Source organism: Electrona antarctica, assembly GCF_951216825.1.
Source record: "Electrona antarctica genome assembly, chromosome: 3".
NCBI lineage: Eukaryota > Metazoa > Chordata > Actinopteri > Myctophiformes > Myctophidae > Electrona > Electrona antarctica.
Genome location: NC_136808.1, coordinates 60,774,489 through 60,795,519, shown reverse-complemented (window position 1 = coordinate 60,795,519; position 21,031 = coordinate 60,774,489). Strand labels below are relative to the sequence as shown.

Genomic DNA, 21,031 nt, shown 5'->3' with positions numbered 1-21,031 from the left:
GTGGTCTGTCTGTGTGGTCCTCCAGGAGAAGCCTGCTAAGGGGCGTCTGTTCCACAGTATTTACCTTGTGGTCTGTCTGTGTGGTCCTCCAGGAGAAGCCTGCTAAGGGGCGTCTGTTTACCTTATGGTCTGTCTGTGTCGTCCTCCAGGAGAAGCCTGCTAAGGGCCGTCTGTTTACCTTATGGTCTGTCTGTGTGGTCCTCCAGGAGAAGCCTGCTAAGGGGCATCTGTTTACCTTATGGTCTGTCTGTGTGGTCCTCCAGGAGAAGCCTGCTAAGGGGCGTCTGTTTACCTTGTGGTCTGTCTGTGTCGTCCTCCAGGAGAAGCCTGCTAAGGGGCGTCTGTTTACCTTATGGTCTGTCTGTGTGGTCCTCCAGGAGAAGCCTGCTAAGGGGCGTCTGTTTACCTTATGGTCTGTCTGTGTGGTCCTCCAGGAGAAGCCTGCTAAGGGGCGTCTGTTTACCTTATGGTCTGTCTGTGTGGTCCTCCAGGAGAAGCCTGCTAAGGGGCGTCTGTTTACCTTGTGGTCTGTCTGTGTGGTCCTCCAGGAGAAGCCTGCTAAGGGGCGTCTGTTTACCTTATGGTCTGTCTGTGTGGTCCTCCAGGAGAAGCCTGCTAAGGGGCATCTGTTTACCTTATGGTCTGTCTGTGTCGTCTCCTTCCAGGAGAAGCCTGCTAAGGGGCGTCTGTACCTTATGGTCTGTCTGTGTCGTCCTCCAGGAGAAGCCTGCTAAGGGGCGTCTGTTCCTTATGGTCTGTCTGTGTCGTCCTCCAGGAGAAGCCTGCTAAGGGGCGTCTGTTCCTTATGGTCTGTCTGTGTGGTCCTCCAGGAGAAGCCTGCTAAGGGGCGTCTGTTTACCTTGTGGTCTGTCTGTGTGGTCCTCCAGGAGAAGCCTGCTAAGGGGCGTCTGTTCCACAGTATTTACCTTATGGTCTGTTTGTGTGGTCCTCCAGGAGAAGCCTGCTAAGGGGCGTCTGTTCCACAGTATTTACCTTATGGTCTGTCTGTGTGGTCCTCCAGGAGAAGCCTGCTAAGGGGCGTCTGTTTACCTTATGGTCTGTCTGTGTGGTCCTCCAGGAGAAGCCTGCTAAGGGGCGTCTGTTTACCTTATGGTCTGTCTGTGTGGTCCTCCAGGAGAAGCCTGCTAAGGGGCGTCTGTTTCCCTTATGGTCTGTCTGTGTGGTCCTCCAGGAGAAGCCTGCTAAGGGGCGTCTGTTCCACAGTATTTACCTTATGGTCTGTCTGTGTGGTCCTCCAGGAGAAGCCTGCTAAGGGGCGTCTGTTCCACAGTATTTACCTTATGGTCTGTCTGTGTCGTCCTCCAGGAGAAGCCTGCTAAGGGGCGTCTGTACCTTATGGTCTGTCTGTGTGGTCCTCCAGGAGAAGCCTGCTAAGGGGCGTCTGTACCTTATGGTCTGTCTGTGTGGTCCTCCAGGAGAAGCCTGCTAAGGGGCGTCTGTCTGTGTGGTCCTCCAGGAGAAGCCTGCTAAGGGGCGTCTGTCTGTGTGGTCCTCCAGGAGAAGCCTGCTAAGGGGCGTCTGTCTGTGTGGTCCTCCAGGAGAAGCCTGCTAAGGGGCGTCTGTCTGTGTGGTCCTCCAGGAGAAGCCTGCTAAGGGGCGTCTGTCTGTGTGGTCCTCCAGGAGAAGCCTGCTAAGGGGCGTCTGTTCCACAGTATTTACCTTATGGTCTGTCTGTGTGGTCCTCCAGGAGAAGCCTGCTAAGGGGCGTCTGTTCCACAGTGTTTACCTTGTGGTCTGTGTGTGTGGTCCTCCAGGAGAAGCCTGCTAAGGGGCGTCTGTTCCACAGTGTTTACCTTGTGGTCTGTGTGTGTGGTCCTCCAGGAGAAGCCTGCTAAGGGGCGTCTGTTTACCTTATGGTCTGTCTGTGTGGTCCTCCAGGAGAAGCCTGCTAAGGGGCGTCTGTACCTTATGGTCTGTCTGTGTGGTCCTCCAGGAGAAGCCTGCTAAGGGGCGTCTGTTCCACAGTATTTACCTTGTGGTCTGTTTGTGTGGTCCTCCAGGAGAAGCCTGCTAAGGGGCGTCTGTTTACCTTATGGTCTGTCTGTGTGGTCCTCCAGGAGAAGCCTGCTAAGGGGCGTCTGTTTACCTTATGGTCTGTCTGTGTGGTCCTCCAGGAGAAGCCTGCTAAGGGGCGTCTGTTTACCTTGTGGTCTGTGTTGTCGTCCTCCAGGAGAAGCCTGCTAAGGGGCGTCTGTACCTTATGGTCTGTCTGTGTGGTCCTCCAGGAGAAGCCTGCTAAGGGGCGTCTGTTTACCTTATGGTCTGTCTGTGTCGTCGTCCAGGAGAAGCCTGTTAAGGGGCGTCTGTACCTTATGGTCTGTCTGTGTGGTCCTCCAGGAGAAGCCTGCTAAGGGGCGTCTGTTCCATATTCCTCCAGGAGAAGCCTGCTAAGGGGCGTCTGTTTACCTTATGGTCTGTCTGTGTGGTCCTCCAGGAGAAGCCTGCTAAGGGGCGTCTGTTACCTTATGGTCTGTCTGTGTGGTCCTCCAGGAGAAGCCTGCTAAGGGGCGTCTGTTTACCTTATGGTCTGTCTGTGTGGTCCTCCAGGAGAAGCCTGCTAAGGGGCGTCTGTTTACCTTATGGTCTGTGTTGTCGTCCTCCAGGAGAAGCCTGCTAAGGGGCGTCTGTTCCACAGTATTTACCTTATGGTCTGTCTGTGTGGTCCTCCAGGAGAAGCCTGCTAAGGGGCGTCTGTTTACCTTATGGTCTGTCTGTGTGGTCCTCCAGGAGAAGCCTGCTAAGGGGCGTCTGTTTACCTTATGGTCTGTGTTGTCGTCCTCCAGGAGAAGCCTGCTAAGGGGCGTCTGTTCCACAGTATTTACCTTATGGTCTGTCTGTGTGGTCCTCCAGGAGAAGCCTGCTAAGGGGCGTCTGTACCTTATGGTCTGTCTGTGTGGTCCTCCAGGAGAAGCCTGCTAAGGGGCGTCTGTTTACCTTATGGTCTGTCTGTGTCGTCGTCCAGGAGAAGCCTGCTAAGGGGCGTCTGTACCTTATGGTCTGTCTGTGTGGTCCTCCAGGAGAAGCCTGCTAAGGGGCGTCTGTTCCATATTCCTCCAGGAGAAGCCTGCTAAGGGGCGTCTGTTTACCTTATGGTCTGTCTGTGTGGTCCTCCAGGAGAAGCCTGCTAAGGGGCGTCTGTTTACCTTATGGTCTGTCTGTGTGGTCCTCCAGGAGAAGCCTGCTAAGGGGCGTCTGTTTACCTTATGGTCTGTGTTGTCGTCCTCCAGGAGAAGCCTGCTAAGGGGCGTCTGTTCCACAGTATTTACCTTATGGTCTGTCTGTGTGGTCCTCCAGGAGAAGCCTGCTAAGGGGCGTCTGTTTACCTTATGGTCTGTCTGTGTGGTCCTCCAGGAGAAGCCTGCTAAGGGGCGTCTGTTTCCCTTATGGTCTGTCTGTGTGGTCCTCCAGGAGAAGCCTGCTAAGGGGCGTCTGTTCCTTATGGTCTGTCTGTGTGGTCCTCCAGGAGAAGCCTTTACCTTGTGGTCTGTCTGTGTGGTCCTCCAGGAGAAGCCTGCTAAGGGGCGTCTGTTTACCTTATGGTCTGTCTGTGTGGTCCTCCAGGAGAAGCCTGCTAAGGGGCGTCTGTTTACCTTATGGTCTGTCTGTGTTGGTCCTCCAGGAGAAGCCTGCTAAGGGGCGTCTGTACCTTATGGTCTGTCTGTGTGGTCCTCCAGGAGAAGCCTGCTAAGGGGCGTCTGTTCCTTATTCCTCCAGGAGAAGCCTGCTAAGGGGCGTCTGTTCCTTATTCCTCCAGGAGAAGCCTGCTAAGGGGCGTCTGTTCCTTATTCCTCCAGGAGAAGCCTGCTAAGGGGCGTCTGTTCCACAGCCAGAAGAACCTGGAGTTGGAGCTGCAGGAGCGCTGCGAGCATCCCTGGAGAGACCTGTTCCTGTGGGCGGTCCTGCAGAACCGCCAGCAGATGGCGAACTACTTCTGGGCCATGGTTGGTACTTTCCTCTCTTCTGGGCCATGGTTGGTACTTTCCTCTCTTCTGGGCCATGGTTGGTACTTTCCTCTCTTCTGGGCCATGGTTGGTACTTTCCTCTCTTCTGGGCCATGGTTGGTACTTTCCTCTCTTCTGGGCCATGGTTGGTACTTTCCTCTCTTCCGTTTGCATCTGTTAGGGTAACCCGTTGTTCGCTAGTTCATCAGCGATCAGCGTGGCAGCGGTGGCCGAACGGATAGCGGCGCGGTCTTGATACCGGAAGGTTCCTAGTTCGAATCAGCCGTCCGACACGTTAAAAATTACCGCTGAAGTGCCCTTGAACAAGGCATTGAACCACTACGATGAAATGTGTTCTATGAGCAGGGCCTGGCTGGAAACAAGTTCTTGAGCTTAGCCCAGATACCCTGGGTAAATATAGATTTCATTTCATTTCATTTCATTTCATTTCATTTCATTTCATCACACCTATCTCCAGCTTAGATAATTGCTTGAGTAATTGTCAGAATTTCCATGTTAATAAAGGACGAGACAAAAACGGTACCATATTGTCATTAGTGAGGACCAATTATAATGATAGCCTCGGAAACCCAGACGTTTTTATTTCCAGGGAGAAAGAAAAAAAAGTCTGGGTCCGAGTCCACTTCAATGCATAGGCCTACAACAGCAGCGCAAACGTCGATCACTCTGCTGATTTCTGATCGTCTGCACCTTTGTTAAATTGACACACACACGCACACCCGTACACACACACACACACACACACACACACATACTCCTCTCTATCTCTGTCGCTCTAATGAATTAGTCTCATGTCGCGCAGCTGCATCTAGATTCTCCCGGCGGATCCTGCCGGGAGCTGCCTATGCCATAGAAAGCATAGGTGGACCCCAGGCTAATTATATGAAGATGGGTTGTAGATAGTTTTAGTTGTCTTATAGGCTCAATTCACACTTGACAGTATAACTTGCCTAAACCAAAAAACAATAACATTATGTTCCTCAAGCGACACTGTAGTGCGGCGGACTATAAGTTGAGCTTCGCATGAACGGGACATTTACTGAACAGCGCTGTGGCAGGTACATCTGTGGCATATGGAAATGTCATTATGGAATTCAGAGTGTGTGATATTTATCAACATCATGCGCTACGGCAAGATGTTATCTGCAAGAACTGACAGCTTCTTCTAGTGGTTCTCAAACTTTTCTCTCTCAGGTCACCCCTGTATGTCCCCAGTACTGTAAATAACCTTAGGTCACCCCTGTCCCCAGTACTGTAAATAACCTCTCAGGTCACCCCTGTCCCCAGTACTGTAAATAACCTTAGGTCACCCCTGTCCCCAGTACTGTAAATAACCTTAGGTCACCCCTGTCCCCAGTACTGTAAATAACCTCTCAGGTCACCCCTGTCCCCAGTACTGTAAATAACCTTTCTCTCTCAGGTCACCCCTGTATGTCCCCAGTACTGTAAATAACCTCTCATGTCACCCCTGTCCCCAGTACTGTAAATAACCTCTCAGGTCACCCCTGTCCCCAGTACTGTAAATAACCTCTCAGGTCACCCCTGTCCCCAGTACTGTAAATAACCTTAGGTCACCCCTGTCCCCAGTACTGTAAATAACCTTTCTCTCTCAGGTCACCCCTGTCCCCAGTACTGTAAATAACCTCTCAGGTCACCCCTGTCCCCAGTACTGTAAATAACCTCTCAGGTCACCCCTGTCCCCAGTACTGTAAATAACCTTAGGTCACCCCTGTCCCCAGTACTGTAAATAACCTCTCAGGTCACCCCTGTCCCCAGTACTGTAAATAACCTTTCTCTCTCAGGTCACCCCTGTCCCCAGTACTGTAAATAACCTCTCAGGTCACCCCTGTCCCCAGTACTGTAAATAACCTCTCAGGTCACCCCTGTCCCCAGTACTGTAAATAACCTCTCAGGTCACCCCTGTATGTCCCCAGTACTGTAAATAACCTTAGGTCACCCCTGTCCCCAGTACTGTAAATAACCTCTCAGGTCACCCCTGTCCCCAGTACTGTAAATAACCTTTCTCTCTCAGGTCACCCCTGTCCCCAGTACTGTAAATAACCTCTCAGGTCACCCCTGTCCCCAGTACTGTAAATAACCTTTCTCTCTCAGGTCACCCCTGTCCCCAGTACTGTAAATAACCTCTCAGGTCACCCCTGTCCCCAGTACTGTAAATAACCTCTCAGGTCACCCCTGTCCCCAGTACTGTAAATAACCTCTCAGGTCACCCCTGTCCCCAGTACTGTAAATAACCTTAGGTCACCCCTGTCCCCAGTACTGTAAATAACCTCTCAGGTCACCCCTGTCCCCAGTACTGTAAATAACCCTCTCAGGTCACCCCTGTCCCCAGTACTGTAAATAACCTCTCAGATCACCCCTGTCCCCAGTACTGTAAATAACCCTTTCATCCAAGGTACCCTTGAATGACATTGTTACTTTATAGAACCTTGCATTTAGGTCATATTATGGTATACGTAACAGCACAGAAAACCTGAGAGACTAGTAGTTTCCAGATTGAAAATACATGTATACTTGGCATTTAACAAGCCTGTTATCAAGCATAGCGGCCCATGATGTCATGTTTCGGTTTAAAAGTGTATTGATACCTGCCAACCAGCGCTGTCCGTGTAAACAAAAACTACGCTCAAAGTGACGGTACACATGTCTGGTTAGAGTTAACAGTTTCTTTAATATTATTTTATTGGTAAAAAGGTCAATATAGCCTTAATCTGTCTGTTAGAAATGTACTGTAAAAGATACGGGTTCTGTTCAGAATTTATCGTCTCCCGTCTTTCCACAAAATAATATAAAATGCTCGATAGTGGGCTCGCTAAAGAACCCGGGATCGATAAGCCTGATCGATAAGGTGCTCGTTATCAATAAAAATGAACGAGCTCCATCGAGGGTCTACTCCAAGTGGATTTCGGCGCGGGAACCCCTTTTGGTGTTTTTAGCATTATGTTATACTTTAGCTATTGGAAAATAGCAGATCTACAAGCTCATAGCGCGGCACCGAGTGCCGCGCTATGAACTTGTAGGTCTGCTATTTTTGAAAAAATCGTGAAAATGTGGCGCAAATCTTTGAATATTATATTCTTTCAGAGCGAACGTTTTTAACTCAAATCTTTGCTTCTGGGGGAGGTCCCTGGAACAACATATTTTCAGATGGGGGTCGGCGGCCAAATACATATCATTTTTGGGGTCCTTGACATGAAATATTGAGCACCACTGATATAGAAACATGAGGTTTTTCAGATTTTTTTCATGATTTAGAAGACATTTTTAAAATGTCGACGTCGGGTCTAAATGGGTTAAACTGAAGTGAAATTGATACATTCCAAATAGAAGTATGGGTTGTAAGATCTGTTATGTTTGAACTGCAGGGACCCGAGGCTGTGGCTGCAGCTCTGGTGGGCTGTAAGATCCTAAAAGAGATGGCCCGCCTGGAGTCTGAGGCTGAGTCGGCGCGCAGCATGAAGGAGGCCAAGTATGAGCAGTTTGCTCTCGGTGAGTCAACAGAACAATATTAGACATGTTGTGTATAAAGATCAGAGTAAACGACATGAGGGAGAGGGACGCCCTTAAGCGCAGAGCCTCGGTTTCGATGGGCGCTGATGGGACGCTTGTTTTACAGCGCCGGCTACTACCGAACGACAACCTACCTCTAACCCTAACCTAATCATAACCGCAAGCACGGAGCAGCGCATCCCTCACCAACCTTAATCCGGTCGTTTTAACGGATCCCTCACCAACCTTAATCCGGTCGTTTTAACGGACCCCTCACCAACCTTAATCTGGTCGTTTTAACGGACCCCTCACCAACCTTAATCCGGTCGTTTTAACGGACCCCTCACCAACCTTAATCCGGTCGTTTTAACGGACCCCTCACCAACCTCAATTCGGTCGTTTTAACGGAACCCTCACCAACCTTAATCCGGTCGCCTGTAAAACAAGCGCCCTCTCGACTCCCAGGCTCTGCGTAAAAGGTCATCCCATGAGGACTCACCTCTTCAGAGTCCACCTTAGCCTGTACGTACAGTAGCACTTACCCTAGCCTTGACGACCTTGCAAGGTTAAAAATGTAATTTAGACGGATTGATCCAGGTTCATTTGTTGACCTGGATCCCACAACTTGTTCTATATTATACTGTTTATTGACTGATGATAGATTCTTGGTTTACCTATGATCCGCGTCTCCGTATCTGTCTGTCTGTGTGCGTGTGTGTGTGTGTACGGTTGTAATGCACGTAACTCGAGAACCATTTGCCCCACCGACCTCACATTCGACACACGCGTTCCACCCACTCTCTCAAGTAGGATGGTGGCCAAAGGGCACGTACAGGTCTAGTTAACTAAAATGTAACTAAAATAATACTAAAACTAAATCAAAATGTGCTGTCAAATTAAATCTCCACCGTTATCTCCACATTTTAACTTTAGATCTGTTTGGAGAATGCTACTCCAACAGCGAGGACAGGGCGTACGCTCTGCTGGTGAGACGGACCTGCTGCTGGAGCAAATCCACCGTGCTCAACTTGGCAACGGAGGCCGACGCCAAGAGCTTCTTTGCCCACGATGGAGTCCAGGTAAAGCTCACAAGCTCAGCGTTGTGAGCTTGTAGATCTGCTATTTTCAGCATGCAACCAAGTGTAAAATGACTTCTACTGGATCTCTTGTCCACTAGTCCCTTCCTAACAATTTAGTCTAGTTTTTATTTGTTGAAATAAATTTATGAAATTGTCAATGTATTTAGTCTTAGTTTCAGTCGTCATAGCTTAGTTTTCATTTTGTTTCCATTTAGTTTTCATCAGTGGAAAAAGGTAGTCGACGAACATTTTCCGGGTTAGTTTTAGTCGACGAAAACAACACTGTCTGATAGGATTCCATTTTTAACTGTAATACATCAGTGAAATGTACATACGCTGATAATAATCAGGTGATATGTAAGAGCACAGAGGAACAGGAACTAAAGTCACGAGAGGAGAATTGGCTCGTGAAACATACTGTGTCATACTCAGTTCACTGTATGACTTAATGAACCAATGATGAAACAAATCAATTTCTATGTACTGAGGTCGATGCAGTAGCCTATCACACACACACACACACACACACACACACACACACACACACACACACACACACACACACACACACACATTCCAAGGCTTATGGCGCCCCCTTGTGGTATACATCCATATATATCTACATAGTATGTGGATGCTGCTCCATACAACTAGGCTATTTAAAGCGAGTAGAGCATTGTGCTTTAGTTCATTCAGGGTCAAATGAGACTAAACCATAGAATAGAACATTGTTGTCTGTAGTCTAGGGCATAATGTAACAAATTAGAACATTTATAGGTTAGGTGTCTTGCTCAGGGACACCTCGGCACATTGCCAGGGCCTGTAATTGAACCTACCTGGGAGCTTCTGCTTCCCAGCAGGCCTCTCTCTCTACCCATTCAGCTGGGGCTTATTCCCTGTTATCAAAGAGACTAAACTACATATAGCGGTAGTCTCTGGCGTGTGGAAACCTCATATGACCAACAGTGTTGATTTCGTCGACTAAAACTAAGACGAGAAATGTTCATCGACTACCTTTTTCCACTGACAAAAACTAAATGGAAACTAAATGAAAACTAAGCTATGATGACTAAAACTAAGACTAAATATACTGACAATTTCGTCAACAAATAAAAACTAGAATAAAATGTTAGGAAGGGACTATAGTGGACAAGAGATCCAGTATAAGTCATTTTACACTTGGTTGCACGGTGAAAATAGCAGATCTACAAGCTCACAATGCGTCGTGCTGCGCCGCGTTGTGAGCTTGTAGATCGGCTATTTTATTTTACATTATAAAGGGTTGAAAACCATACTGCAACAGGTGACCTAACGAACATGCTGTACTATACTGTAGGCTCTCCTGACTAAGATCTGGTGGGGCGCCATGACTACTGACACAGCCATCTGGTGTCCTTCTGTACTGTAGGGGTTCCTGACTAAGATCTGGTGGGGCGCCATGACTACTGACACAGCCATCTCCAAACTAGTGGTGTCCTTCTTCTGTCCAGCACTCATCTGGACCAACCTCATCAAGTTCAGGTGAGTTTTACACACTACAGTATATCAATGTACTGTATCGGTTCTCAACATGGGGTTCCAGGCAGGGACCCCCAGGTGTCTCTATAGGGGCGTTCCAGGGGGTCCACAGCTATATTATGCAATGGATAATAATATTAATCGATTGACCCAAAAGTAACAACAAAACAAAGTATTTCCTTGCTTGCCGTAATGAAAGTATTCCATAAGTATTGCGATTGCGTTGGCCGTCCTTCCAGTGCAACACGTTGGCCTCGAGGGAAACGAGGAAGTGTTGATCAAGTGGAATACATTTTCGGTTATTGCATTCTATTTCTCGCTTCGAATGCTTTCAGAAACATTCTTGAGAGCAAAGTTTAGTTGTAAATGACATTGTGTTTGTTTACATGGCTGTCATGTCATGCTCTGGGGCTTTGATTAACGAGCTGATCGGTTCATTATGCAGAAATAACACACCGGGCCTGGGCCATGGCTCAGTGGTCCAGGCACCTTGGCTGGTAATCCAGTCTGGCAGTGTGCCGCGGGTTCGACTCCCGATCCCGACGGCCTTTACTGCATGTCTTCCCCCCCCATCTCTCTCCCCATTTCCTGTCAGCCTACTGTCTGTCCCTCCATAAAAAGAATATATAAAATAAAGGCGAAAGCCACAAAAAAACATTAAAAAAGAAAAGAAATAACACACCGTTTGGTCCACTTTATAATAACAGTGAGGATCTTACTGTGTGTATATTGGGATCCCAGAGATCCTACTAAGATCAAAATGCGGACGGTGCATAAAAAGGTTTTATGGCTGAAAAACGTATTTTTAGAGAATCGTTTACAATGACAAGGATTCAGGTTGGGGGTTATACATATACTCTATGGGTTATACAGTAGGTTTAGGATTAGATATTTACGGATTAGAGATAGAGTTATGCCTGAGCTATAAACTTAGTTGTACACTGGTGTCCTGGCCTGAAATATAGACGATCTACAAGCTCTCAACGTGTTGCGGTATACGGTTAAAAATGCCCACATTTGGCCCAGGCGGTGGCGTAACCGTCTGGGCACCCGACTGGTAATCCAGTCGCAGGGTTCGACTCCCGAGCCCGACACGGCCTTTACTGCATGTCTTCCCCCATCTCTCTCCCGTTTCCTGTCAGCCTACTGTCTGTCCCTTCAAAAACCAATAAAAGGCGTAAGCCGCAAAAATAAATATCTTTAAAAATGCCCACATTTAAAAAATAATGACATTCATAAAATTGCCATCCTAAAATGTTGAGTGCGTGTGCGTGTGCGTGCGTGCGTGCGTGCGTGTGCGTGTGTGTGCGCGTGCGTGTGCGCGTGTGCACGTGTCAGTGAGGAGGAGCTGGATAACCGTGCAGCAGGGGAGCAGTTTGCAGAGCTGGACAGCATGGACACAGAGAAGGCGTTGCTGCTCAGTGACAGTGATGACGACCCACTGTGAGTTCAACATGGCATGTTATTATAATATAGAAACAGAAAATTCCCCAAATTGTCAAACAATTGCATGTTATTTAACTAACTGTTAAAATCATGACAATATCATACAATAAAGAACTAAATCAGACTTGAGAGCTTAACCCATTTTGGGCGGGAACCCCTTTTGGTGTTTTAAGCATTATTGTTATACTTTAGCTATTGAAAAATAGCAGATCTACAAGCTCATATCGCGGCACGCTACGAGCTTGTAGATCTGCTCTTTTTGAAGAATCGTGAAAATGTGGCGCAAATCTTTGAATATATATTCTTTCAGAGTAAACGTTTTTTTAACTCAAATCTTTGCTTCATGGTGGGGTCCCTGGAACTACATTATTTTGAGATGGGGGTCGGCGGGCAATTACAGATAATTCTAGGGGTTCTTGACATGAAATAGTTTGAGAACCACTGACATAGAAACATGGGTTTTTCAGAAAACTGTCAGGATTTAGAAGACATTTGTAGAATCATCCTCGGGCTGGTAACATGGCAACCTATAATGTGTGTGCATAGACTATGCATACAGGCATGTGCTATACCAGGGGTTCTCAACCTTTTTGGCCGGGGACCCCCGGAAATGCTTTGGCAACGTCTCGGGACCCCCGCCCCGCCCCCTCCCGACCCCCAATATAAATTGACTGCTACAATAACCTTAATAAATACAATACACCATACATAAATACTGAAACCATCATCATTAGGGAAGGTGTATGCATGTACTATGTGTACTATATGTAAACTCTTCATTTCCACTTTACAGCCATTCAGTTGCAAAAAAAAAAAAAAACCCTTTTTTTAAAAAATTATTTGGGGACCCCCCAAAATAATTTGGCGACCCCTCAAGGGGTCGCGACCCACGGGTTGAGAACCCCTGCTATACAGTATATGCACATCGTAATGAGAATGCCACATATTCTAGATACTGTTGTTGGGCAGAAACCAAATCTCCATATTCTAATTTGTTGTGTTTTTTGGTAAATTAACGCCCCCTAGTTGACATACTGCATCATCACACTAAAGAACAAGCTGGAAAACGAGCTTGTAGATCTGCTACTTTAGCCACGTTTGAATTTGAATCCTGAAAATTAACAGTTTCTGGACATAATGAGGTTTCCAGCCGACAGAGACCATAATGATTGTAATGACATTGTACTGCGTATTAGAACGAGAATGCGCAGATGAGGGTCTACATTTCTTTTAACTGCGTTTGACATTCTCATTACAATACGTTTCACACTGGCCACTTTGTGGCGGCTTTCACTAATGAGCTTTGATTGAAGGCATCGTAATTGAAGTGGACTATTGTAGCCATTATAAGCCATATAAGCCCTATAATCGCATTAGACTATAAACTGGGCTTAAATTTCAATTTCAGCCCTTAATGTTACACTTAATTCAACGGTGTCACTTTCACACTTCACTTTCAGAGTTCCTGTGACTTTGCAGCACATTTTAGTCTAGTGTTTCCTCATTGGACGAACCCTGAACGCAACGCTCTACCGCCATTCAAGTCACACTCTAGTGGTGGATCAAACTGTCGATAAGAATTAAACTTGTATATAAACAATGATGGTCTAGTTCTACTATAAATGCGTTGCGTCTCTCTGTGTGTGTGCGTGCGTGCGTGCGTGCGTGCGTGTGTGTGTGTGTGTGTGTGGTTGTAATGCACGTAACTCGTGAACCCTCTGCCCCACCGACTTCAAATTCGACACACACGTTCCACACCCCCGCAGGGAGGGCACTGCCCGGCCTCGAGTCGGTCGGACCCACGGTTCCCCAGAACCACCACAAAAGGCTCTGATCAGGCTCTGCCAGTGGGCCTAATCAGCCTAAATCCCCTCACCTGTGCAATTTCCAGCTTCTACCTCAGCCAATTGATTGCCATGGCAACCCCACACCTGACAATTGATTAGCCTACTTAACCATTCCACTTTTCCCAGTCAGTCAGTTTGCCCTCTTCACACACAGGCAGATACAGAGATCTCCAAGACAGACAGTTAAAACGGGTGCTATATATGAGAAGTTGACAACGGGTATTATTAGGTTCCCAAGTTGCATCGTTCCCAAGTAGGCCGGTGGCCAACTTTGACGGGCACGTACAAGTCTAGTCCTACTATAAATGCGCCACATCTCTGTGTGCGAGCGTGCGTGTGTGTGCGTCTGTGCGTGTGTGTACGGTTGTAATGCACATAACTCGAGAACCGTTTGCCCCACCGACTTCAAATTCGACACACGCGTTCCACACCCCGCAGGTGCCCGGTATCGAGTCGGTCGGACCCACGGTTCTCCAGAACCACCATAAAAGGCTCTGCTCATGCTCTGCCTAATGAGGGACACAGACAGATAGTTGCTATTCAGTATTTAAGTCCAACGTCATTTTGTAGTGCTACGTTACGTCCGGGTCCAAGTGGCACCAGCTCCCGTCCGCATCTCATTGTAAATAGAATATCTAAACGCGTGAATCTTTTTACAATGATGTTATTTTTCAGAAAGGAAGCCATTGAGGGTTAAAATGGGTCTTAATGCTTCCAACTCGAGTAGAATTCTTAATGTTTTGTACAAGTTTCCATGACAAAAAAATATATGATGTGGAGACAATAAAGACTATTATTATCATTATTATTGAAGGTGGTAACAGTCCGTTTGCTCAGTAAAATATTTCGGGGGCATATTTAGAATGTTTGCAGGCTTGAGTATGTTGAATCTAGTTTGCATTAATGAGGATTTAGTTGACACAATGAAATAAAATGGCGAAGTATTCCGTGTGGGGCAGACGGCCTGTCACAGCCAGATTTGGGAGAGCAGCGCAGCTTTGTTGTTGCGAGGAAAGCGGTAAAATGAGACTTTCGTGGTTGTTTTCGTCTCTGATTTAGTCTGACGGAGCGTCACAGTATAACTCTATGGGGACACAAAAGCGTCACAAAAGTAGGACCCGGAAGTATCTCACGTGCTCGCGCTCACGTCACAGCTAAAATACTGAATGGGTGCTATGAAAAGTTGACCATGGGTATTATTAGGTTCCCGACGCGACGGGCACGTACAAGTCTAGTGAATTAAAATTACAGCTTTACAAAGCAATGAGGTAAAGGACAAAAAACATTCTAGATTATCTCAGTCAATCTCAATCTAGCACAGTAAGGACAGACAGAACAAACTCCCTATTAGGATCAATGCCCACCCTAGGTACTTGCTTAACCAATTCTGTGCGCGAACCCCTTTTGGTGTTTTAAGAATGATGTTATACTTTAGCTATTGCAAAATAGCAGATCTACAAGCTCATAGCGCGGCACCGAGTGCCGCGCTACAAGCTTGTAGATCTGCTATTTTTGAAAAATTGTGACAAATTGTGCTCAAATCTTTGAATATATGCTTTCAATTCACAGCCAACGTTTTTAACTCAAATCTTTGACACTACTTGACCGTCTGAAATGTTTAAAATCTTCGTGCGTTTCTTTTCAGGACGCCAGGAGGGCCGGCGGCCCAGAGCTGCGCCACCGTGTGGTGGCGTTTCTTACTGCGGCGCTGGCGGCGCTTCTGGAGCGCTCCCGTCACGGTGTTCCTGGGGAACGTCATCATGTACTTCGCCTTCCTCCTGCTCTTCGCCTACGTGCTGCTGCTGGACTTCCGCCCCCCGCCCCCACTGGGCCCCGGGCCCCCCGAGATCATGCTCTACTTCTGGGTGTTCACGCTGGTGCTGGAGGAGCTCCGACAGGTCAGGGGTCAACTCTATACTTCTGGGTGTTCACGCTGGTGCTGGAGGAGCTCCGACAGGTCAGGGGTTAACGCTGGTGCTGGAGGAGCTCCGACAGGTCAGGGGTTAACGCTGGTGCTGGAGGAGCTCCGACAGGTCAGGGGTCAACTCTATACTTCTGGGTGTTCACGCTGGTGCTGGAGGAGCTCCGACAGGTCAGGGGTTAACTCTACTTCTGGGTGTTCACGCTGGTGCTGGAGGAGCTCCGGCAGGTCAGGGGTTAACGCTGGTGCTGGAGGAGCTCCGACAGGTCAGGGGTTAACGCTGGTGCTGGAGGAGCTCCGACAGGTCAGGGGTCAACAATCAGTGGTGGAAAGTAACTAAGTACTTTTACTTAGGTACTGTACTTGAGTACAATTTTGAGGTATTTGTACTGAGTATTTCCAATTTCCACAAAAATGTGGTTTGATACAGTTTGGTAGTTTTTACAGTATGATTTTCTAATCATCGTACAATGACACTAATGAGGTTAATGAGGCAAATATGGGAAGAATTCTTCACCATTGAGATATTTATTATTCAGAAATCAGTCTATCATATTGTTTTCTTTTGACAGAGCTTCTTTACGGACGAGGAGATAAATATCTTCAAGAAGTTCAAGCTGTACTTGGAGGACAACTGGAACAAGTGTGACATGGTGGCCATGTCCCTCTTTGTCGTGAGCGTATCGTGCAGGCAAGTAGCAGTCTTTTTAGCTAAACAGAATGAAATACAGTTCAGTCAGATATAACTCACCAATAGATTTAACCAATATTTATTGTAGAATGAGAATAGTGTGCATATAATATGTTATCTTGGCGTTCGGCTCTGCTACACCATCAGACCACTCTCTAGGGCAGGCCACTCAACAATATCACTCACAGGCCACGTTCAGGGTGCACTGTGCTGTCATACCAAACTTCAGATTTTTGATATAATCACGGGTGACGGCTTACGGAGCTGTGTGTGGGTGGGTGGCTCGCCGGAATCGGGCCGGCACCCTGGGTGCGTTCCTGTGGGTCTGGAACTTCCTGAGCCATTGATTGATTGATTGATTGATTGATTGATTGAATACTTTATTAGTCAGAAATGTAAACGGCACAAAGGTACAGTCAGACATTAAATTAACACAAAATAGTCGTGGGGACTTGTTTCCATCCTATAGTAGGTACAGTAAATAAATGATGTGTGCGTTGTCTTTCCCCTGGCAGGATGGCTCAGAGGAGGTAGGAGGCAGGGCACAGTGCATGGTGAAGTGATGTTTACGTTGGTGTTGTGGTCTTTCCCCTGAGGTAGGAGGCAGGGCACCGTGCATCATGGTGAAGTGATGTTTACGTTGGTGTTGTTGTCTTTCCCCTGAGGTAGGAGGCAGGGCACAGTGCATCATGGTGAAGTGATGTTTACGTTGGTGTTGTGGTCTTTCCCCTGAGGTAGGAGGCAGGGCACAGTGCATCATGGTGAAGTGATGTTTACGTTGGTGTTGTTGTCTTTCCCCTGAGGTAGGAGGCAGGGCACAGTGCATCATGGTGAAGTGATGTTTACGTTGGTGTTGTTGTCTTTCCCCTGAGGTAGGAGGCAGGGCACAGTGCATCATGGTGAAGTGATGTTTACGTTGGTGTTGTTGTCTTTCCCCTGAGGTAGGAGGCAGGGCACAGTGCATCATGGTGAAGTGATGTTTACGTTGGTGTTGTTGTCTTTCCCCTGAGGTAGGAGGCAGGGCACAGTGCATCATGGTGAAGTGATGTTTACGTTGGTGTTGTTGTCTTTCCCCTGAGGTAGGAGGCAGGGCACAGTGCATCATGGTGAAGTGATGTTTACGTTGGTGTTGTTGTCTTTCCCCTGAGGTAGGAGGCAGGGCACCGTGCATCATGGTGAAGTGATGTTTACGTTGGTGTTGTTGTCTTTCCCCTGAGGTAGGAGGCAGGGCACAGTGCATCATGGTGAAGTGATGTTTACGTTGGTGTTGTTGTCTTTCCCCTGAGGTAGGAGGCAGGGCACCGTGCATCATGGTGAAGTGATGTTTACGTTGGTGTTGTTGTCTTTCCCCTGAGGTAGGAGGCAGGGCACAGTGCATCATGGTGAAGGGATGTTTACGTTGGTGTTGTGGTCTTTCCCCTGAGGTAGGAGGCAGGGCACCGTGCATCATGGTGAAGTGATGTTTACGTTGGTGTTGTTGTCTTTCCCCTGACAGGATGGCTCAGAGGAGGCAGGGCACAGTGCATCATGGTGAAGTGATGTTTACGTTGGTGTTGTGGTCTTTCCCCTGAGGTAGGAGGCAGGGCACCGTGCATCATGGTGAAGTGATGTTTACGTTGGTGTTGTGGTCTTTCCCCTGAGGTAGGAGGCAGGGCACAGTGCATCATGGTGAAGTGATGTTTACGTTGGTGTTGTGGTCTTTCCCCTGAGGTAGGAGGCAGGGCACAGTGCATCATGGTGAAGTGATGTTTACGTTGGTGTTGTTGTCTTTCCCCTGAGGTAGGAGGCAGGGCACAGTGCATCATGGTGAAGTGATGTTTACGTTGGTGTTGTTGTCTTTCCCCTGAGGTAGGAGGCAGGGCACAGTGCATCATGGTGAAGTGATGTTTACGTTGGTGTTGTAGTCTTTCCCCTGAGGTAGGAGGCAGGGCACCGTGCATCATGGTGAAGTGATGTTTACGTTGGTGTTGTTGTCTTTCCCCTGAGGTAGGAGGCAGGGCACAGTGCATCATGGTGAAGTGATGTTTACGTTGGTGTTGTGGTCTTTCCCCTGAGGTAGGAGGCAGGGCACCGTGCATCATGGTGAAGTGATGTTTACGTTGGTGTTGTGGTCTTTCCCCTGAGGTAGGAGGCAGGGCACAGTGCATCATGGTGAAGTGATGTTTACGTTGGTGTTGTGGTCTTTCCCCTGAGGTAGGAGGCAGGGCACAGTGCATGGTGAAGTGATGTTTACGTTGGTGTTGTGGTCTTTCCCCTGAGGTAGGAGGCAGGGCACCGTGCATCATGGTGAAGTGATGTTTACGTTGGTGTTGTTGTCTTTCCCCTGAGGTAGGAGGCAGGGCACAGTGCATCATGGTGAAGTGATGTTTACGTTGGTGTTGTTGTCTTTCCCCTGAGGTAGGAGGCAGGGCACAGTGCATCATGGTGTAGTGATGTTTACGTTGGTGTTGTTGTCTTTCCCCTGGCAGGGTGGCTCAGAGGAGGCAGGGCACCGTGCATCATGGTGAAGTGATGTTTACGTTGGTGTTGTGGTCTTTCCCCTGAGGTAGGAGGCAGGGCACCGTGCATCATGGTGAAGTGATGTTTACGTTAGTGTTGTTGTCTTTCCCCTGAGGTAGGAGGCAGGGCACAGTGCATCATGGTGAAGGGATGTTTACGTTGGTGTTGTGGTCTTTCCCCTGAGGTAGGAGGCAGGGCACCGTGCATCATGGTGAAGGGATGTTTACGTTAGTGTTGTTGTCTTTCCCCTGAGGTAGGAGGCAGGGCACAGTGCATCATGGTGAAGTGATGTTTACGTTGGTGTTGTTGTCTTTCCCCTGAGGTAGGAGGCAGGGCACAGTGCATCATGGTGAAGTGATGTTTACGTTGGTGTTGTTGTCTTTCCCCTGAGGTAGGAGGCAGGGCACAGTGCATCATGGTGAAGTGATGTTTACGTTGGTGTTGTTGTCTTTCCCCTGAGGTAGGAGGCAGGGCACCGTGCATCATGGTGAAGTGATGTTTACGTTGGTGTTGTTGTCTTTCCCCTGAGGTAGGAGGCAGGGCACAGTGCATCATGGTGAAGTGATGTTTACGTTGGTGTTGTGGTCTTTCCCCTGAGGTAGGAGGCAGGGCACAGTGCATCATGGTGAAGTGATGTTTACGTTAGTGTTGTTGTCTTTCCCCTGGCAGGGTGGCTCAGAGGAGGCAGGGCACAGTGCATGGTGAAGTGATGTTTACGTTGGTGTTGTTGTCTTTCCCCTGACAGGATGGCTCAGAGGAGGCAGGGCACAGTGCATCATGGTGAAGTGATGTTTACGTTGGTGTTGTGGTCTTTCCCCTGAGGTAGGAGGCAGGGCACCGTGCATCATGGTGAAGTGATGTTTACGTTGGTGTTGTTGTCTTTCCCCTGAGGTAGGAGGCAGGGCACCGTGCATCATGGTGAAGTGATGTTTACGTTGGTGTTGTGGTCTTTCCCCTGAGGTAGGAGGCAGGGCACAGTGCATCATGGTGAAGTGATGTTTACGTTGGTGTTGTTGTCTTTCCCCTGAGGTAGGAGGCAGGGCACCGTGCATCATGGTGAAGTGATGTTTACGTTGGTGTTGTTGTCTTTCCCCTGAGGTAGGAGGCAGGGCACAGTGCATCATGGTGAAGTGATGTTTACGTTGGTGTTGTTGTCTTTCCCCTGAGGTAGGAGGCAGGGCACAGTGCATCATGGTGAAGTGATGTTTACGTTGGTGTTGTTGTCTTTCCCCTGAGGTAGGAGGCAGGGCACAGTGCATCATGGTGAAGTGATGTTTACGTTGGTGTTGTAGTCTTTCCCCTGAGGTAGGAGGCAGGGCACCGTGCATCATGGTGAAGTGATGTTTACGTTGGTGTTGTTGTCTTTCCCCTGAGGTAGGAGGCAGGGCACAGTGCATCATGGTGAAGTGATGTTTACGTTGGTGTTGTGGTCTTTCCCCTGAGGTAGGAGGCAGGGCACAGTGCATCATGGTGAAGTGATGTTTACGTTGGTGTTGTTGTCTTTCCCCTGAGGTAGGAGGCAGGGCACAGTGCATCATGGTGAAGTGATGTTTACGTTGGTGTTGTGGTCTTTCCCCTGAGGTAGGAGGCAGGGCACAGTGCATCATGGTGAAGTGATGTTTACGTTGGTGTTGTGGTCTTTCCCCTGAGGTAGGAGGCAGGGCACCGTGCATCATGGTGAAGTGATGTTTACGTTGGTGTTGTTGTCTTTCCCCTGAGGTAGGAGGCAGGGCACAGTGCATCATGGTGAAGTGATGTTTACGTTGGTGTTGTTGTCTTTCCCCTGAGGTAGGAGGCAGGGCACAGTGCATCATGGTGTAGTGATGTTTACGTTGGTGTTGTTGTCTTTCCCCTGGCAGGGTGGCTCAGAGGAGGCAGGGCACCGTGCATCATGGTGAAGTGATGTTTACGTTGGTGTTGTGGTCTTTCCCCTGAGGTAGGAGGCAGGGCACCGTGCATCATGGTGAAGTGATGTTTACGTTAGTGTTGTTGTCTTTCCCCTGAGGTAGGAGGCAGGGCACAGTGCATCATGGTGAAGGGATGTTTACGTTGGTGTTGTGGTCTTTCCCCTGAGGTAGGAGGCAGGGCACCGTGCATCATGGTGAAGGGATGTTTACGTTAGTGTTGTTGTCTTTCCCCTGGCAGGGTGGCTCAGAGGAGGCAGGGCACAGTGCATGGTGAAGTGATGTTTACTTTGGTGTTGTTGTCTTTCCCCTGGCAGGGTGGCTCAGAGGAGGCAGGGCACAGTGCATGGTGAAGTGATGTTTACGTTAGTGTTGTTGTCTTTCCCCTGGCAGGGTGGCTCAGAGGAGGCAGGGCACAGTGCATGGTGAAGTGATGTTTACGTTGGTGTTGTGGTCTTTCCCCTGAGGTAGGAGGCAGGGCACAGTGCATCATGGTGAAGTGATGTTTACGTTGGTGTTGTCTTTCCCCTGGCAGGGTGGCTCAGAGGAGGCAGGGCACAGTGCATCATGGTGAAGTGATGTTTACGTTGGTGTTGTCTTTCCCCTGGCAGGGTGGCTCAGAGGAGGCAGGGCTCA

General features: G+C 48.5%; 1 protein-coding gene across 1 annotated transcript in view; it reads left to right on the top strand.

Annotated features, from left to right (window-relative positions):
- trpm5 (transient receptor potential cation channel, subfamily M, member 5) overlaps positions 1-21,031 on the top strand; it is a 79,228-nt gene that overhangs the window by 42,912 nt on the left and 15,285 nt on the right. The window contains exons 12-18 of the mRNA XM_079497568.1: positions 3,816-3,962; positions 7,367-7,490; positions 8,424-8,569; positions 9,978-10,090; positions 11,426-11,530; positions 15,026-15,278; positions 15,874-16,002. Of these exons, the coding sequence (XP_079353694.1) occupies positions 3,816-3,962; positions 7,367-7,490; positions 8,424-8,569; positions 9,978-10,090; positions 11,426-11,530; positions 15,026-15,278; positions 15,874-16,002 (1,017 nt within the window). The remainder of the gene's footprint in view (positions 1-3,815; positions 3,963-7,366; positions 7,491-8,423; positions 8,570-9,977; positions 10,091-11,425; positions 11,531-15,025; positions 15,279-15,873; positions 16,003-21,031) is intronic.